The following is a 15673-nucleotide window of genomic DNA, read 5'->3' on the forward strand; positions in this document are numbered from 1 at the left end:
TGTTCTGGGAGGAGTCAGCAGGGAGATGAGAAAGTTCTGGAGCTGGATGATAGTGAGGGCTGTGCAGCCGGTTGAACAATGCCGATCTGAATGCACTAAAAGTGGTCTTGCTGGCTCGTTTTCATCAATTTGTTACAAGCCTAGATATATCTGAGAAGAGAGACTCTTCAGAAAATGCCTCCATAAGCTTGGCCTATAAGCAGGTATCTGCTTACATCACATTAGTGACTCAAGTTGCGTTTGGTCATGTTTATTATAGCAATACAAAAAGTAACAGTGGTGAAGATGGTAAGTTTTATATTGTCCATATTTAACCATGAACAAAGAAATGTCTAATTTTTTTTCTCCCTTTTTCTGGGCAGTACCGGGGATGGAAATCACGGCTTTCTGCCTGCTAGGAGATGCTCTACCATTGGGCTATCTATCTCAAGCCCTCTTGGTTTTTATTTGCAGACAGGATTTTAAGTTGCCCAGCCAGGTATGGAACACGCATCCTCCTGCCTCTGCCTCCTGAGAGGCTGGCTGGGAATGCACACCACGACCAACATAAGATGGCAAATTTTATGTTTATGTATTTACCGCAACCACAAACGGTTTGAACAGGAGCCAACTAAGGAAAAGGTCGTCGGGTGGCTCTCGCCTTGGCGTTTATCTGGGCTTGCGCACCCATCGACCGGCTGAGACCACGCCCATTTTCCCCCCACGCACGCGCGTCGCCTGCCGCCGCCCGGGGCCGCTGTGGTGCCCGCCTTCACTAGCGCCCAAGATGGCAGCGGTGGCGCTGCTTCGGGGCGCGGCTGCGGGGCGCAAGAGCCCGGCCTGGCGCTGGCGGCAGAGCGGAATCACGAGGCGCTGCCTGGCCCCTGGCCCCGGCCTTCTCAGCCGCAACCCCACGGACGATGTGGCCTGGACTTGCTTCCGGCTGGACGGGCGCGCCTTAGTGCGCGTGCGTGGCCCGGACGCTGCACCCTTCCTGTTGGGACTATTGACCAATGAGCTGCCGCTTTCGGGGCCTCCGACCGGCGCGGCTCAGACCTCTGCGCGTGCGGCATATGCCCATTTCCTGAATGTGCAGGGACGCACGCTCTATGACGTCATTCTGTATGGGTGAGCTTTGGGCAGTAGGGTCGGGCAGTAGGAATGTTAAAGTGCTGAGAGAGCAGGCTAGGCAGAATCCAGGATAAGATTTCTAGGGAATGCTGGCTAGACAACCTTGGGAAGAGGCTTAATTAGATGACTCTGGAGATGGCTTTCTGAGGAGGACAATCTAGATTTAGGGAAGAGGTCACCTAGAGGCGGATGTCCCATGGAAGGCATCCAGCTTGTGCTAGTTACTTGCACGGAGCCTTGTGCCTGGATCCCCAAGCAGTCAAGTCAGAAGCTGCTATACAGTGGCTTCTGGAGTTAAGCATTTTCAAGATGGGGGCTTCAGCCTTGTCCCTCCCTCCTTACTTCTTAGATTTCATTGGTCCTTGGGGTTTTATTTAAAAGCCACTCTGCACAGCCACTCTCTCCACAGTGACAGATTGTACCAGTGTACTGAGAGTCCAGTTTTTTCCTTATTTCTGGTTCCTCTTTGCAGTGCCAGCTGTTTGCCTGTATGGTCTCATCGTCTATGCATCCCTGTCTGTGACTGTAAATAGCGTTTCCTGGCCAGTCTGGGAAGGGTCTGTGTCTATAGCATTGAGTCCTCAGTTACCTTTACAGGACCTAAGTCCTGAAGTCTCAGCATTGTCTAGTAGACATGTGAAGACCCACCCTCCCTAGCCTGTGTCTTGACTCCTACTGAAGTCCAGGCCTGGCTGCCTGTCTCAGCTATCTGGTGTCTTTCTAAGTTGGGTTTTGGTGAGCCTCTTCAGTAGCCCCTAGATGCTCAGAGTGGGAGTATATGGAGAATCCTCATATCTGGAGAATAATTCCTGAAGCCCTGAGGGTGACCATTCTAGGATGAAAGTGGTCATTGAGAGTTGACAGCCATGACATCATTATCCAGTAGTTGTCTGCATTCTGTGGGGGAAATCTAGAGTGTCTGTCTCCAGGTGCTGAAAGGCCACAGTGAGGTGCTTTCTAGAGATCTTTTTTTTTTCCACACTACTTCTCTTAGTGAATCTAAGTCGGCAAATGACAACCCATGGGCCAGACCCGGTATGACGCTTTGGTATATAGAGTTCTGTGAGAACCCTGGGACTGTGTCTTCCAGGCAGTGTTAGGGCTGTGGTGGCTCAGGGCCTCAAGCCTAAGCCAGTCACTGCCCTTTGTAGAACACATGCATGGACTTCGTACTGGAGGCTTGGATCTGACTGCATTTCCAGGATGCCATCATCTCTCTGTGTTGCCAATAGGCAGGTGGAGTTTATTCGGGCCTATTCCTTGTGATCAGCAGTGGTTGCCAGTATAGTGGCAGTTGCCCTCTAGTGTTGAAGACCCTAAACGTCTACAGCCTTGGTCCTGCAAGTGGTTACAGCTCTTGCGGACCTAGTGTAGCGATTCCTCTACTCTTGGCAGCAGCAGTGTTAGAGCCCTTGTATGTGCTAAGGAAACTGAGATCCCTTAGCTGCTGATACTAGCTGTTGTCACTGCTTCTCTGCACAGGGTCCCAGACCCTTGGCTCTAAAGGTTTGATTGACAGCTCTCTGGAACTCCTCAGTGACCTGGGCCTGCAGTTTCTCTTCTCTGGCTCTTTGCAGTCTTTTCTCCTTCTTCAGTCTCAGCTTGCTGTCTCTCTTTGTCTGCCATCTTTCTTCCTGTCCTGGCAGGAAGTTGTTGAGCTGCTCAGCTGTTGCTTCAGCTGTCAGGCAGCTGGCAGCCTTGCCTTCTCTGTAGCTTGGCTTGTCAACTGCTCAGCTGCCACCACCACTGCGGTTGCACTGCCTCTGCTGACCTCTGCTGTCTCTGCTGCTACTTTCTCTGTTACCAGCCCAGCCCACACTACTGAAAGCAAGAAAAGAAAATGGAGAGAAGCCTTTTCTTGGGCCTGCTGCTCCCACACTGGGGTGAAGCTCAGGAGAGTCTCCCCACAGCCTCACTAAGTGAGACTTCACAGCCTGTTTGTATAGCCCCTGGAAGGATGTTTGGACCAATCACAGGCTTGCCTGTTGGCAGCCTTCGTAATGACTGAGGATTGTGTTTTGGGCAGTCATAACCCTGCATCTTTAGCAATAGTTACAGCAGTCCCTCTTCTAGGCTACCGGGGAGATGCTGTCCATCTGGCCTACTTTGGAAGTGGTAGCAAGATCATCTCGAGTTCCCTAAGACTTGTAATGCAAAATGTCTGATAAAAAACTTATTATTATTTTTGATAAAAATCGTTTTAAACAACCCTGGTAGAAACTGTGCTGTTAGCAGGGGTGCTCTCCTGCATGAAAGTGCTGGTATAGGGTCGGCTGGCTCTGTGTTTGACAGTCCCTTTGCTCAGGGCAGCAAGGGATAGTCCAACACCTGCCAACTAGTAAATCGCCCATCCCCAACATCTTTGCTTATTCATAATAAAATAAACATCAGGACTTCATGCAAATAGAATGTTAAATAAATGGTAGGACCTAGAACTATCTGGGAAACAAATCTTTAGGCATGTTTGTGAGGGAGGTTCTAGGTTTGGATAACTGAGGTGAGAAGACTTGTCCTTAGTGTGGGTGGCACCATCCCTTGGCCTGAGAGCCTGCTCTGAATAAAAAGGAGAAAGCAAGCTGAGCTCCAGCCTGCCTCCCTCTCCGAAGCTCCTGCCCCTACACCTTTCCCCAAAGGACTGTGCCCTCTGAAGCTCCTGCCCCGACGCCTTTCCCCCAGCGGACTGTGCCCTCCAGCTCACCTACAACACACCTCATTGTGGCTTCTTTTCAGAACTTGGTTACAGAAGTGAGAAAAGGACTAATACAAACACTAGTGGGTTTTTGCTTGTTGTTTTTAAAGGATCTTGTATAGCTCAGTTTGATCTTGAGTTCCAGATGTAGTAACCCTGACCCTCTAGTCTGCACCCCACAAATACTGGGATTATAGGTGTGTGCTACCTTGCTCAGCTAATAGTGATAAAAAAGAAAAATAATCCTCCAGACTTTTACAGCGCTCAATACTGTTTCCACCTCGGGGATAGGTGAGTCCCTCTCATCTGCCTCATGTATTTATTTCCATCCTAAGGCTTTCATATCTGCTATGACCCTTAATTATCTAGGGCTTTCTGATTCAGTAATTTTTCTACCAGTAGACTTAACTTTGTCTTTACCATGGAGACATGGTAAAGACTGTGAGAGAGGCTGTGAGGTCCTGTTCTGGGTAGGACTGTGGACAGGAGTCTGACTGAGAGCTGCCTCTGTACAGTCTCAGTCTCTGTCAGGGTAGTGTGCCCTCTCGGTATGTCTGCTTTACCCTGGTGGGGAGGACTTGAGCCTGTCTCATCTTTCCAGTTCCTACAGAGCATCAGGCCTTTGTCATATCTGCCTGTGCACAGGTCAGCTCGGGTCTCTATGGTCTCTACTACTGTGTTCCAGACATCCTGTGATTGGCACTGAGGAAGAGGGAGGTCAGAGGAGGAGACTGAGGCAGGTGCCTGGGTATCCAGTCAGTCACCTTCACAGGACCTGTTTCCCAGGTGGTATCTACATACTCTTGGTCTGACTGAGTCTATCCACAGCATTGGGTAGTTGTGAGACCTCTTGTTGTATTCAGCCAGTCCTTGGCAGGACATGTGGTACCCCGGCCTTACCTCCTACTTGTCCCTTACCCCCACAGCCTCTGAGAGACTGGCGCCCTGTCCTCTGTCCTCTCCTGATCCAGTGGGGTGAGATTCTCCATCATAGAGCCAAGGTGGTAGGAGGCTGGATCTGCATCAGACATTGTAGGGCCGCTGGGCTCGGAAGCTACTCAGGATAGTGTCCCTTTTACATCTGTCACAGCTCTGCTCTCCATGGCAGCTGGGGGCTGCCTGCCCTGCTGCACAGCCATAGTGCTCAGTGGTTCTTAGCCGTGGTGTGAGGTTCTGTCTCCCTGTGAGTTATGCAGATACAGCCCTATGTGGGTCTGGGTGTACTCTCCATGCATAGGTCCCATTAGTATATTTTATAAGCTCAGCCCTGTGTAGACAGACACTGTTGTCTTGTGTTGGTTCCTACGGTACACTTAGGCACCTGTGTGGACATTCCTCTGGGGGTGTCTTGTGTGGCTGAGGGTGGGGCTCTGTGTCCCTGTCTGCTTTGTGAGAAGATGGAGGTTTGCCTGCCCCTGATGTAGCAGAGCAGACCCATACATCCGAGGTTATGGGTTGTACATTGGCCATCTCCATTTGTATGTCTGCCTTGTGGAGTCAGTTCTAGAGGCACAGTCTCATGTCATTGTGGGTATGACTTAGTCTGCCGTGAGCCAGCAATTCGTATAGCTCAAGGACACAGACCACACACTGGAGGGGCAGCCCCATGTGGCCTGGGGTACTTATCTCTCTGTCTTGTTCTTCACGAGCTTGGTGAGCTGGCAATGGGTAGGAACTCCTGCAGCTCTAAGCCCATGTCTGTCTCCTGCAGACTCCTGGAGGGTACGGAGGAGGCACCAAGTTTTCTCCTGGAGTGTGACAGCTCTGTGCTGAGTGCCCTACAGAAGCACCTCACTGTGTACAAGATCCGGCGGAAGGTCACTGTGGAGCCACATCCGGAGCTACACGTGTGGGCTGTGCTACCTTGTGCCTCCCAAACCTCTGAGGCTGCACCTCTAGAAGAGAAGGTAGAAGCCACCACCATGCTTATCCGTGACCCCCGGACTGCACGTATGGGGTGGCGGCTTCTCACTCAGGATGATGGCCCAGCCCTGGTGCCCAGGGGACAGCTTGGGGACCTCCAAGATTATCACATGTACCGGTACCAGCAAGGTATGAGTAGGGCAGAGAGGGACAGCTATGCCAGGCTGGTGTTGGGGAGGGGTGGGCAGGTTCATGGAGGGGCAGGTGGACCCCGGAATGGGCAGAAGGGTTGGTGGAGTTGGTCTGCAGGGCTGGGCTTCATAAATTGCAGGACATGTGGTACTGCAGTACCCCGGCCTTACCTCCTACTTGTCCCTTACCCCCACAGCCTCTGAGAGACTGGCGCCCTGCCCTCTGTCCTCTCCCGATCCAGTGGGGAGAGATTCTCCATCATAGAGCCTAGGTGGTAGGAGGCTGGGTCTTGTACTTCTCTCTGGACATGCTTTGCTCATTCTCTTGGTTTTTGAATTCCACAGGCATCCCTGAGGGAGTCTGTGATCTTCCCCCAGGGATGGCCCTACCTCTGGAATCCAACCTGGTCTTCATGAATGGCGTGAGCTTCACTAAGGGCTGCTACATCGGGCAGGAGTTGACAGCCCGAACTCACCACACAGGTGTCATTCGCAAGCGCCTCTTCCCTGTGAAACTTGAAGGCCCCCTGCCTGCCAGTGGCATCAGCCCTGGCACCTTAGTGATAGTGACTGCAACAGGCCAGTCAGCGGGCAAGTTCAGGGCTGGCCAGGGACATGTGGGACTGGCTTTGCTGCGGTCAGAGACAATAAAGGGTCCTCTCCACATCAAGACCTCCGAGAGCCAACTGGTGGCTGTGACTGCCACGGTGCCAAACTGGTGGCCCACAGCTACCAAGTAGCTGGATGCTCTGGAGCTCCACCGGCCTTAGAGTTACCAGATTCCTTTGAGCCTCTGCCCAGGGTCTTCTACTCTATATGCTGCACCCTGTTGGGTATGAGTTCCTCCTCCTGTGGTGGCCTCCTGGAACACACCCACTAGGAAAGTTCCATGTGTTCCAGGCTACAGATTGGCTGATGCTTCCTACAGATGTGGACTGTCGTCTCTCAAGAAGTCTGACTGACAGCAGAGTGACCACATGATGCCGGGAGAGAGAAGGGTCTGAGCTCCCATTTGGACCAGATTCGGAACAAGATTTGGTACAGTCCATATGCCAGGACTATAGGCCTATGTTGACATAGGCCTATGTCAGGAGCCAGGTCTCTAACCTTGTTTCCCTTTGGAGGAAGAAACTCTGTGTGCCTGCATAGTTGCTGGGCCAGGCTTTGTGTTCTTTTGAAACTCATCTCAGGGCAGAGATTATATAGGTTGTGTGCAGGGTCAGGAGTTTGGATCCCTTAGATTGGGAGATGTGTTCTGTGAGCCACAGGGACTACATGTCTACTGTCTCAAGAGCTCTGTTCACTCCTCAAAGTGAGCTGCTGTCTTCTCATATTTCCCTGGATGCTCTAGGAGGGGTGGAGCCCAGGGCTCAGGTCCATCTGGGAGGGGCCTCCTCTGCTCAGCTAGCCTTTTTGCTGGTTTGGGATGTCACTATGCTTTTAGTAGGGAGTGACTTGCTGGCCACTGGTGGGGTGCATGCCTCCCTCTGAACCACTTTTTCTAACCTTTGTAATGTGAACTGGGGGTGTCTTGCCATAAAGCTCAAGGACTAGTAAAGTGTGGTCTGCAAACAGCCCTTTTGGAACTCTTGTTTCATTCCGGGCAGGTCTGGTAGAACAGACCCTGGGACAGCTGTCCCTGGAGACCAACCACCAGATGGAAGTGTCCCATTCTTGTAGCTGTGTAGCCCTGGTTGGTCTTGAACTTGAAATTCTCCTGCCTTAGCTTCATGAGTGCTAGATTGATAAGTCACACACCACTGTGTTCACAAAGACACACCTATGTCTCTCTCTTTCAAGAGATGTGTTTTGTTTTTATGTCTTTATGTGTGTGTTTATGGATGAATGTCTGGGTGCCTATAGAGGACAAAAGGAGGGTATCACATACACTGGAGTTGGAGTTACAGGTGGCTCTGAGCTGCTGGGCACGCATGATGGGAACTGAACTCGCATGCCCTGTGAGAGCAACAGGTAGTCTTTGTTTTTTGTCTGTTTGAAGGCAGGGTTTTTCTGTGTAGCCCTGGCTATTCTAAAACTCACTCTGTAGAACAGGCTGGCCTCGAATTCACTTGGATCTTCCTGCCTCTGCCTTCCAACCGCTGAAGTTAAAGGCGTGCACCATTATGCCAGCTGGATCCAATAAGTTTATTTTGGCAGAGTTCTGTGGTCCATACTGGGCTGGCAGGAAGTGGGGAGGCCCCTGAGCCTAGGCACAGGCAATGGGTGCTCATGGCTTAGTGGGGGACATCTTTGAAACTGTTTTCTACAGTGCCTCCATGGTAAATTCACAGAGGGCTGGGGTGTGGGTAGCCTGGGTAGTCATTCTGGAGCCAGGGGCAGCGGGAACTTCTAAGAACTGTGACTTTGGAGGCTTCTGAGGCTAGGGCTCTAGGTGCACTCTGAACTGAAATGCAGTTTGCAGCAGCTTAGAAGGAGGCACAGGGGTTGGGAGTGGCCTCCCTCTTAGGCAAGATGAGCTGGGGTATCCTGAATGACCTCACTCTTTATGGTAATGAATGGGTGGTCAGTGCTGGGGACAGGGACCTGGCAGAGACAACATGAAGGATGGACTACCCTGACTCACGATTTCAGGGGGTTGCAGTTCATAGTGGAGTTCTTGGCAGTGGGAGTGTGGCTGAGTCCCTCACGTGGTAAGGCACCAGGAAGCAGAGAAGGGGCATCCAGAGGCAGGTCCATCCTTCAAAAAGAAGGGTAGACTTCACATTCCACAGATTCCACAGCTGTCCAAGCAGCACCAGCAGCTGGGGACCATAGTGAGGTCAAGCGTGAGCCCATGGAGGACAGTTCACATGCAAAGCACAATACCTGAAGCACATACATAGGCTGTGCAGGTCCTGGCATGGCGGATAGACCCTGCCTGTCCTGCTTGAATGAGTTGCCTGGCCTGGCCTATGTCAGCTTTGACCCTGTGGCTGTTTTGCCTCTGACTGCCTGTCCATGCAGGAGCAATACTGCAGTTGTGTAGGATGTTGGGGTTCCAAAGGTGCTGTGGAAACTTTTGACCGATAGGCTCCTGCTGACCCCACCTGGCAGCTTTTTAAATTGACAGAGGCCCTCTGAGAACTCCAGGCAGCTTCCTTTTGGGTTGCAGTCATGTGACTGGCTTTTGCCCTTTCAAACCTGATGGGGAAGTGCCCTCACAGAGGTTGGTGCTTATGGGCCTGTTTCGAATACGTTCTGGCCTTCAGAAGGAGGCCAGAAAGGTTCTAAGGCAGGCCCATTGGGTAAGGAAAAGGCAAGTCCCCAAAGAGGTGGGACTCTGCTTTGGGCCAAGGCCCTGCCTTGGGAGTCACCATTGCCTGCTGTTGGGCTCCTAGTGTTGGGGGCTTGGACAGATCCACAGTTGCCGTGGTGTGACTCTGCAGGTTAAGAAAAGCAGCACCACACATTAAAATCGCCCATGAGTGGAGCCAGTTGGCACTGGGCTGATCTACAGGGACTTCAGGGCCATTCTTAGTGATGCAGGCATGCGTTGGTAATGACATTCTCACAGGGATCTGCATAGACCCCAGTGTAGACACTTGAAAACCTGTAACTGATTTTCAGTGTGTTTTGTAAAAAGTACAAGCTGTGAAAAATAAACCAATGAAGTGGGGAAAAGATGTAGCTGTTCATGCTGGAGTTTTTTTGTTTTTTAAACTACCTCTAAACCAGGTTTTAGGGAACGCATTTCTAGGATACAGGGTCTCAAAACCACCACGAGCTGACTGTTCTGCTCTCTGCTGAGGTGACAGGTCAGGAGTGGCCTTGGGAAAGGTCCCTAGAACCTGTGAGGCCAGAAGGCAGAAGGAGCAGGGATAAACTTACCTCTGCCAGGGTCACGCACTATGAGGGGCACAGGTGATTGAAATGATTTTGGTGGGCTCAAGCTGTAGGGGTGATTCCCAATCACTGGGCACCTGGCTCTCCAGGAAAAGGTTGAGGTCTGCTTGTCAAAGGGGGCAGGCTCTGAGCTAAAGCCAGCAACGCTAGGAGCTGACCTGATTAGCCTGGGGAGAGCAGGCTCTTCCCCTTCAGGGAAATTTCTTATGCCAGAACCTCACAGTATACTGGAAACATTCCACACATGCTTAATAGAATTCTCTAGAAAGGGGCCAGCAGAAAGACAAGTCTACAAGTTTTAAGGTAGGGTAACCAGGCACATTGTATAAGATAAGTGTGTGGAAGATATTAGAGGCAAAGGGTTTTCATTTGAGTAATCGGGAGGGACTAGTGATTAGCAGAGGCTAAGGTGGGAGCGGGGAGAGAGGTGGGTTAAGAGGTACAAGGTCACAGCAGCTGGGGCAAACACATTCTCTTCTAGTACATGGAAGGGTGAGCAGACAATGACACTGGTCACATCATTCAAAATAGCTGGAAGAGCATGCTGAATGTTCTCATCACAAAGGAATGACAACTGTGTGACAGCGTAACCCAACCACCTTGAGTTGATCATCGCACAGCACATACAAGCTCCAGCCATCACACTGGGCTCTGAAAAGACATGGTGACTGGCTGCCGGGTTAGAAGTGAGGTGTGAGAAGGTGGGTGGGTGGGGGGGCTGCTGAACGGAGCAAGCACATTTGTAAAAAAAAGACAAGTTCTAAGGTGAAAGTGGGATGTGCCAAGCACATGCCTGACGCTGGCAAGTGGGACAGGCAGGAGGCTGAGGACTCAAGGCCAGAAAGAGCTATGCAGACCCTGACCAGAAAAAACGCTCTCCAAAAGGAAATCTGTAGGATGTGTTTTCTGGAGAATTGGGAGCTGGGAACCACTGAGCTTCAAGAATGATTGTCCTAGAGAGCGGAGAAGACAGGAGAGTGAGCTAGGGTAAGAGACAGGAACTCCGTGTAGTACAGACAGCGTCCAGTGACTTTAGGGTAATTCTGGAAGGACAGGCAGGAGAGCATGGGCAAGGTGTAATGTAAATTATATTGTTAAATTGTCATCTGCTAGTTGAGTTTGTTGAAAGTGGGTTCTGGAAGTCAGGAGGGTCCCCTTATCCTAGACTCTAGTGTTTTTGTTCCCCATTCCCAACCGCTTGTCCTGGGTTGGGTTGTTCAGAGACTCTGTAAGAGAGAGAAAGGAAAACAGAAAACAGCTAAGGGTATTAAAGACATCGTGCTTGCAGAAAAGCTAGAAGGTCAACCCTTTCCAACAGAGTCGCTACTGTTTATGCTCTGAGACATGGGCGGTCCTCGCACCCCTCCCCAGAGTTCCCCGTTGTTACCCCAGGTCCTATTCACAAAGAACTATGGGATAAGCCGCCTCCCCATGGGTTCTTTGCCACACTTTTGCATGGGGAAGATGACCCTGTGAGTGGAGCAGTGGGGAGAGCCAACCAGGCAGTATCACACGGACACAGCTCTAGACTGTCCTTGGGTCTGTCTAGTTCTGTCTGTGCCTCAGTGGCCTGACAGAACCATGAGAACCAAGGTGGTGCCATGCAGGTACTGTGAGGACTCTGTCCTGTCAGCTGCATTGTCACTTGTGACAGGGACAGGCCACGTTTCTCACTGACAAGGAGGAAGTGAGTGGAGCATGTAGGTCATTAAGAAGCCAATGGAGCAACTGTGCCATAGGTGACAGCCTTCCAGAAGGGGCTCTGTTCCTTTCTTTCTCTTCTTTATTGCTTGCCTTAAAAATCAATCAATCAATCAATCAATCAATCAATCAATCAATCAAGAAAACAAGCAAGCAAACAAACAACAACAAACCAAGGTCCTATGTATCTAATACTGGCCTTGAAGTCAGTATATAGCTGAAGATGACCTTGAATGTCTGAAACTCCAGAGTCCACTCCAAAGTGCTGGGTGACAGGTGTGTACCTCTGCCCTGGTTTTTGAGGTGCTTTCTGCATGCTAGACAAACAGTCATGGGCTTCTGATGTGGCCCTGCCAGCAGCCAGCCTGACCATAGATGGGCAGCCCAGCACCCAGAACAGGACAGACAGCTATGGTAGCTGTAGGTAGGGTAGGTGTAGCTCACAGTGAACCCTGAGCTTAGAACCCTAGTCTCCAAGCAGCATGTGATGAGCTGTTTGGTTATTTGTAGCTATGGTTCCAAGTCTCCACCCCCACCCCTAGCCAGTCCTGAGCCAGGGGGGTTGTGGTCTTGGCCGGCTCAGACCATCACTTCAAGATGTTATTAGGGTGGTGACAGTCTAGCCCTCTTGAGCATGGGGCTGGTGTTCTTCAAGGCCATGCTAAGGAAAGTCAAAGGGTTCCAAGTTGCATGGTTTTGAAATTGCAGAGAATATCTATGTCTAAGAAAGTGCTATGACTGACACACACATGGATGTCAGAGGACAACTTTTAGGTTTGATTCTTTCCTTCTAATGTGAGTCCCAGGGTTCAAACTACCCGACCCACAGGCCTAGTAATTCGTGGACACGAGAAGGACCGCAACCTGAAAGAAGAACAGGCGAGACAGGGAAATGGACTCAAGGAAGCAAATGCTTGTCAAGAGTCATATATTTGGGCGCAAAGCTCTTATTTATAATACAGTTTGCAAAGGGAGGGGTAAGAGGGATCCAAGTGATGGGAAAGTACAGAATCTTCTTGGCCTGTGCCCTGAAACAATGGCGGTCTAACTGCTTTTCTCAAAAGATACGGTACACTGCTTTGAGTCTATAAGTCTATCTGTAACTGTCAAGCTGGACCTTGTGGTTGCCAGGGGGATGAAGCTGCAGGGGACGTAACTATCAAGCAAGACCTTGTGGTTGCCAGGGAGATGAAGCTGCAGGGGACATTGTGCAGGTGGGGAGAAGTAGGGGGTGAGGGTAAGAGGCGAGGGTCCTGGCTTCTGACACAATCTCAGGTGGTCAGGCTTGGCAGCAATTGCCTTTCCCCACAGATCCACCTCCTCAGCCTTTTTTCCTGTTACGAATAATACTGCCACAAATGTGCAGGAACTAATTTTTGCATGGGCATTTCTAGTTTTTGGTGCTGAGCTTACATCAAGCAGTTGAATTGATGGATCATATCTCAGAACTGTGGCATACATTTTTTTTAGTACTTTTTTTTATATCTATTGAAAGAATTCTAATTTACATGTTTGCAGTCTGTTCTGGAGAATCAGGGAGGGTCTAATCCAGTAGGTAGGGATGGAAAGAAGTCTTTTCTTCCAGGAAAGATTCTTGAGGTTGCCAGAAACTAAGAGTAACAGATGCCATCCAAATATATCATAAGGGTGTGAGCATAGTGGTACATACCAGTAATCCCAGCACTGGGAAGGTAGAGGTAGAAGTATCTCCTAAATCCAACCTGGTCTATACAGTGGGTTCCAAGCCAGCCAAGTTCACATAGTGAAACCCACTTTCTTTCTTTCTTTCTTTCTTTTTTTTTTTTTTTTTTTTTTTTTTTGAAACCCACTTTCAAAACCTTCACAAGGGCTTGTCCCCTTTAAGAATCTCTAAACAGCTAAAGAACTGGCTTGGCTTCATAGTCTCACTTCTTTCTCCTACTCAGTCTGGTTTGAAGTTTGATTCCTTGATTGGGGGGGGGGGGGGTTACAGGTGTGGGATACAGAGAGCAACTTTTACAATGTTAAAAGTTTTCTCTGTGGAAGTAAAGAATACCCCTAGGATTCCAATGTTAACTAAAGTTTCCAAGGTTAACTAGAGATTTCCAGAAGAGGGTGGTGCAAGTTAATTTATCCGTTTTTAAATAGCTACAAAAGTGCCAGGCTCTGTCACAGTTTGACTTCTAAAAAAAACACTCAGACCCAAGCCCTGGTTGCTCCAGGGCCCCACCAATCAGAGTCTAGAGGCTAGCAGAGAGGGAAATGCAGCCTGGCACCTTCTGCCATTTGACACCTTTGACTAGCAGCACTTTCTGGCTAGCAGCAGGGTGGAGGATTCAGACGGAGCCCCTGCTTCAGCTGGTGAGCAGTGCAGCCGCAGGGTGGGTAAAGAAACCTTTAATGAAGATTCAAAGTGCAAATGGAAGGCATCACAGAGGCGGAGCTCGCAGCCCTAGCTGCTGCCTCATGTGTACAAGTCCATGGAGTTTCTCCAGGCGGTGCTGCTGCCGCCTCCGAGCCTTGTCTTTCTTGTGCTCTTCATAACTGTCGTCATCAGTGGGCAGCTCATGGCAGCACCAAGGGCAGGAATTTGTCTTACTTAGCCAGGACAGAATGCAGTTGGAATGGAAGAGATGATGGCAGGGCATCTCAATGACAGTCTCCTCCTCCTCAAATTCCAAAAGACACACGGGGCACTTGAGATCAGCCTTGGAGCTACCGATGACTGTTCTCGGGAGGCTCTCCACCACAGCCTTGGCAGCTGGTGGGGGAAGGTGGTGTTTCTAATCTACCAATCCCATGTCGTCAAAGTCCATCCTATTAAAGAGTGATCTGCTGCGGGGAGGTGGGGGGGGCACTCTTCTCGCTAGTTCCAGCAACATATTGTTGCAGGCCCCATGCTCAGGGTTCAATGGCTCGCAGTCATGCTCTCTAAAATAAGATGCCATAGCTGCTGGGGCATTTTTTTTAAAAAAAAGGTTTATTTTTATTTCATGTGTATAGGTGTTTTGGATGCATGTTTGTCTGTGTACTACATCATGCATTGTCCATGAAGACCAGAAGAGGGCGTCAGATTCCCTGGAACAGGAGCTACAGTTGAGTGTGAGTTGCTTTGTGAGTGAGTGGTGGGAATCGAACCTGGGTCCTTTGTAAGAGTAGTATGAGCTCTTAGCTGATGAACCGTCTCTCCAGCTCCTCGGCTCTGTTTAATCAGCTTGGGTTTTGTTTTTGATATTAAATTAGCGTCTCATGACTTTAAAAATAAATGATCAAAGCACTGGGGAGGTGGCTCAGTGGTTAAGAGCACTGACTGCTCTTCCAGAGGTTCTGAGTTCAATTCTCAGCAACCACAGGGTGGTTCACAACCATCTGTAATGGGATCTGATACCCTTTTATGGTGTGTCTGAAGATATCTACAGTGTACTCATATAAATGATAAAAAAATCTTAAAAAAAAAAGATCACAAATCAGGTGAAGGTTCTTCTCAGAGATTGCAAGGTGTGGGCAGTGCCTGTGCTACCTGAGAGGCCCCAGATCTCTCAGTTCCTGGTGGCACCTGGTGTCTCTCTACTGCTCCTGTGTCACTCCAGCCTCTGCCTTCCTTGTACTCAGACATCTTCTGAGTTACTTCCTAACATATAGCCTCTACGTGCATCTGTAACTATCTCTGTGCCTGTATTTCCACTTCTTATGTGAACACCATTTACTGGACCAGACCACCCTACTGTCCTTATCATGACTGGATTGCCGCTCCTAAAACACTTTCCAAATAAGCTTCTGTCCCAGGATCTGGAGAGAGACTTTGGCATAGCTTTTTGAGGGGATGCCCTCCATCCCATAATATGTTGGAAGCAGTAGCCCATCTGCCGCTTTTTGCTTTTCGGAGAGAGCTGGCTGTCTAGCGCGACCTTCCCACTCCTTCGCAGGGACGCGTAGGTCTGAGCATGTGAAGGACGGTCTCCAAGCTCTACACAGCCATCAATCTGTTTATCCGCCCACAAACACCAGGATGACCAGTGAGAGAGCCATCAGAGTCAAAGCTGAGTGGCTTCTGTCTGTCCCAGCCACGTAACTCAAATACATAAAGCTATGAAGCAGGTGTGTCGGACAAAGGCTCTCTCAAATGTCTCTGCCGGGGCCACTGACACCTGACAGTGAATTCTGCAGGAATGCGTCCCACAACAATGGCTCAACCTCATGGACCCCACCTTAGTTCCTGATGCTCATGGTCAGGGGTCCTTGTTCAGAATGCCACAATCTCCTCACTTCTTCATTCAGAACAATCCCTCTCCTCTGC

At 50.1% G+C, this 15673-nt stretch overlaps 1 protein-coding gene and 1 pseudogene across 1 annotated transcript; one reads left to right on the plus strand and one right to left on the minus strand.

Moving 5' to 3' along the window:
* The first annotated feature begins 688 nt into the window (after nt 1-688).
* On the plus strand, nt 689-9476 carry Iba57 (iron-sulfur cluster assembly factor IBA57). The gene is made up of 3 exons (XM_034507935.2): nt 689-1107; nt 5511-5851; nt 6199-9476. The coding sequence occupies exons 1-3, from the start codon at nt 767-769 to the stop codon at nt 6591-6593; spliced, it is 1077 nt and encodes a 358-aa protein (XP_034363826.1). The 5' UTR covers nt 689-766; the 3' UTR covers nt 6594-9476.
* Nucleotides 9477-13689: 4213 nt separating this feature from the next.
* Nucleotides 13690-14473, minus strand: LOC117711690 (E3 ubiquitin-protein ligase RNF181 pseudogene; annotated as a pseudogene).
* Between the last annotated feature and the right edge of the window lie 1200 nt (nt 14474-15673).

Source organism: Arvicanthis niloticus, chromosome 6 (genome assembly GCF_011762505.2).
Source record: "Arvicanthis niloticus isolate mArvNil1 chromosome 6, mArvNil1.pat.X, whole genome shotgun sequence".
Lineage (NCBI taxonomy): Eukaryota > Metazoa > Chordata > Mammalia > Rodentia > Muridae > Arvicanthis > Arvicanthis niloticus.

Bases quoted from the DNA above. Each gene is read 5' to 3' on its own strand.
- Iba57 (XM_034507935.2), top strand. From the start codon at position 767: ATGGCAGCGGTGGCGCTGCTTCGGGGCGCGGCTGCGGGGCGCAAGAGC. The intron at 1,108-5,510 runs GTGAGCTTTGGG...TGTCTCCTGCAG, and splicing joins TATGACGTCATTCTGTATGG to ACTCCTGGAGGGTACGGAGG. The intron at 5,852-6,198 runs GTATGAGTAGGG...TGAATTCCACAG, and splicing joins CATGTACCGGTACCAGCAAG to GCATCCCTGAGGGAGTCTGT.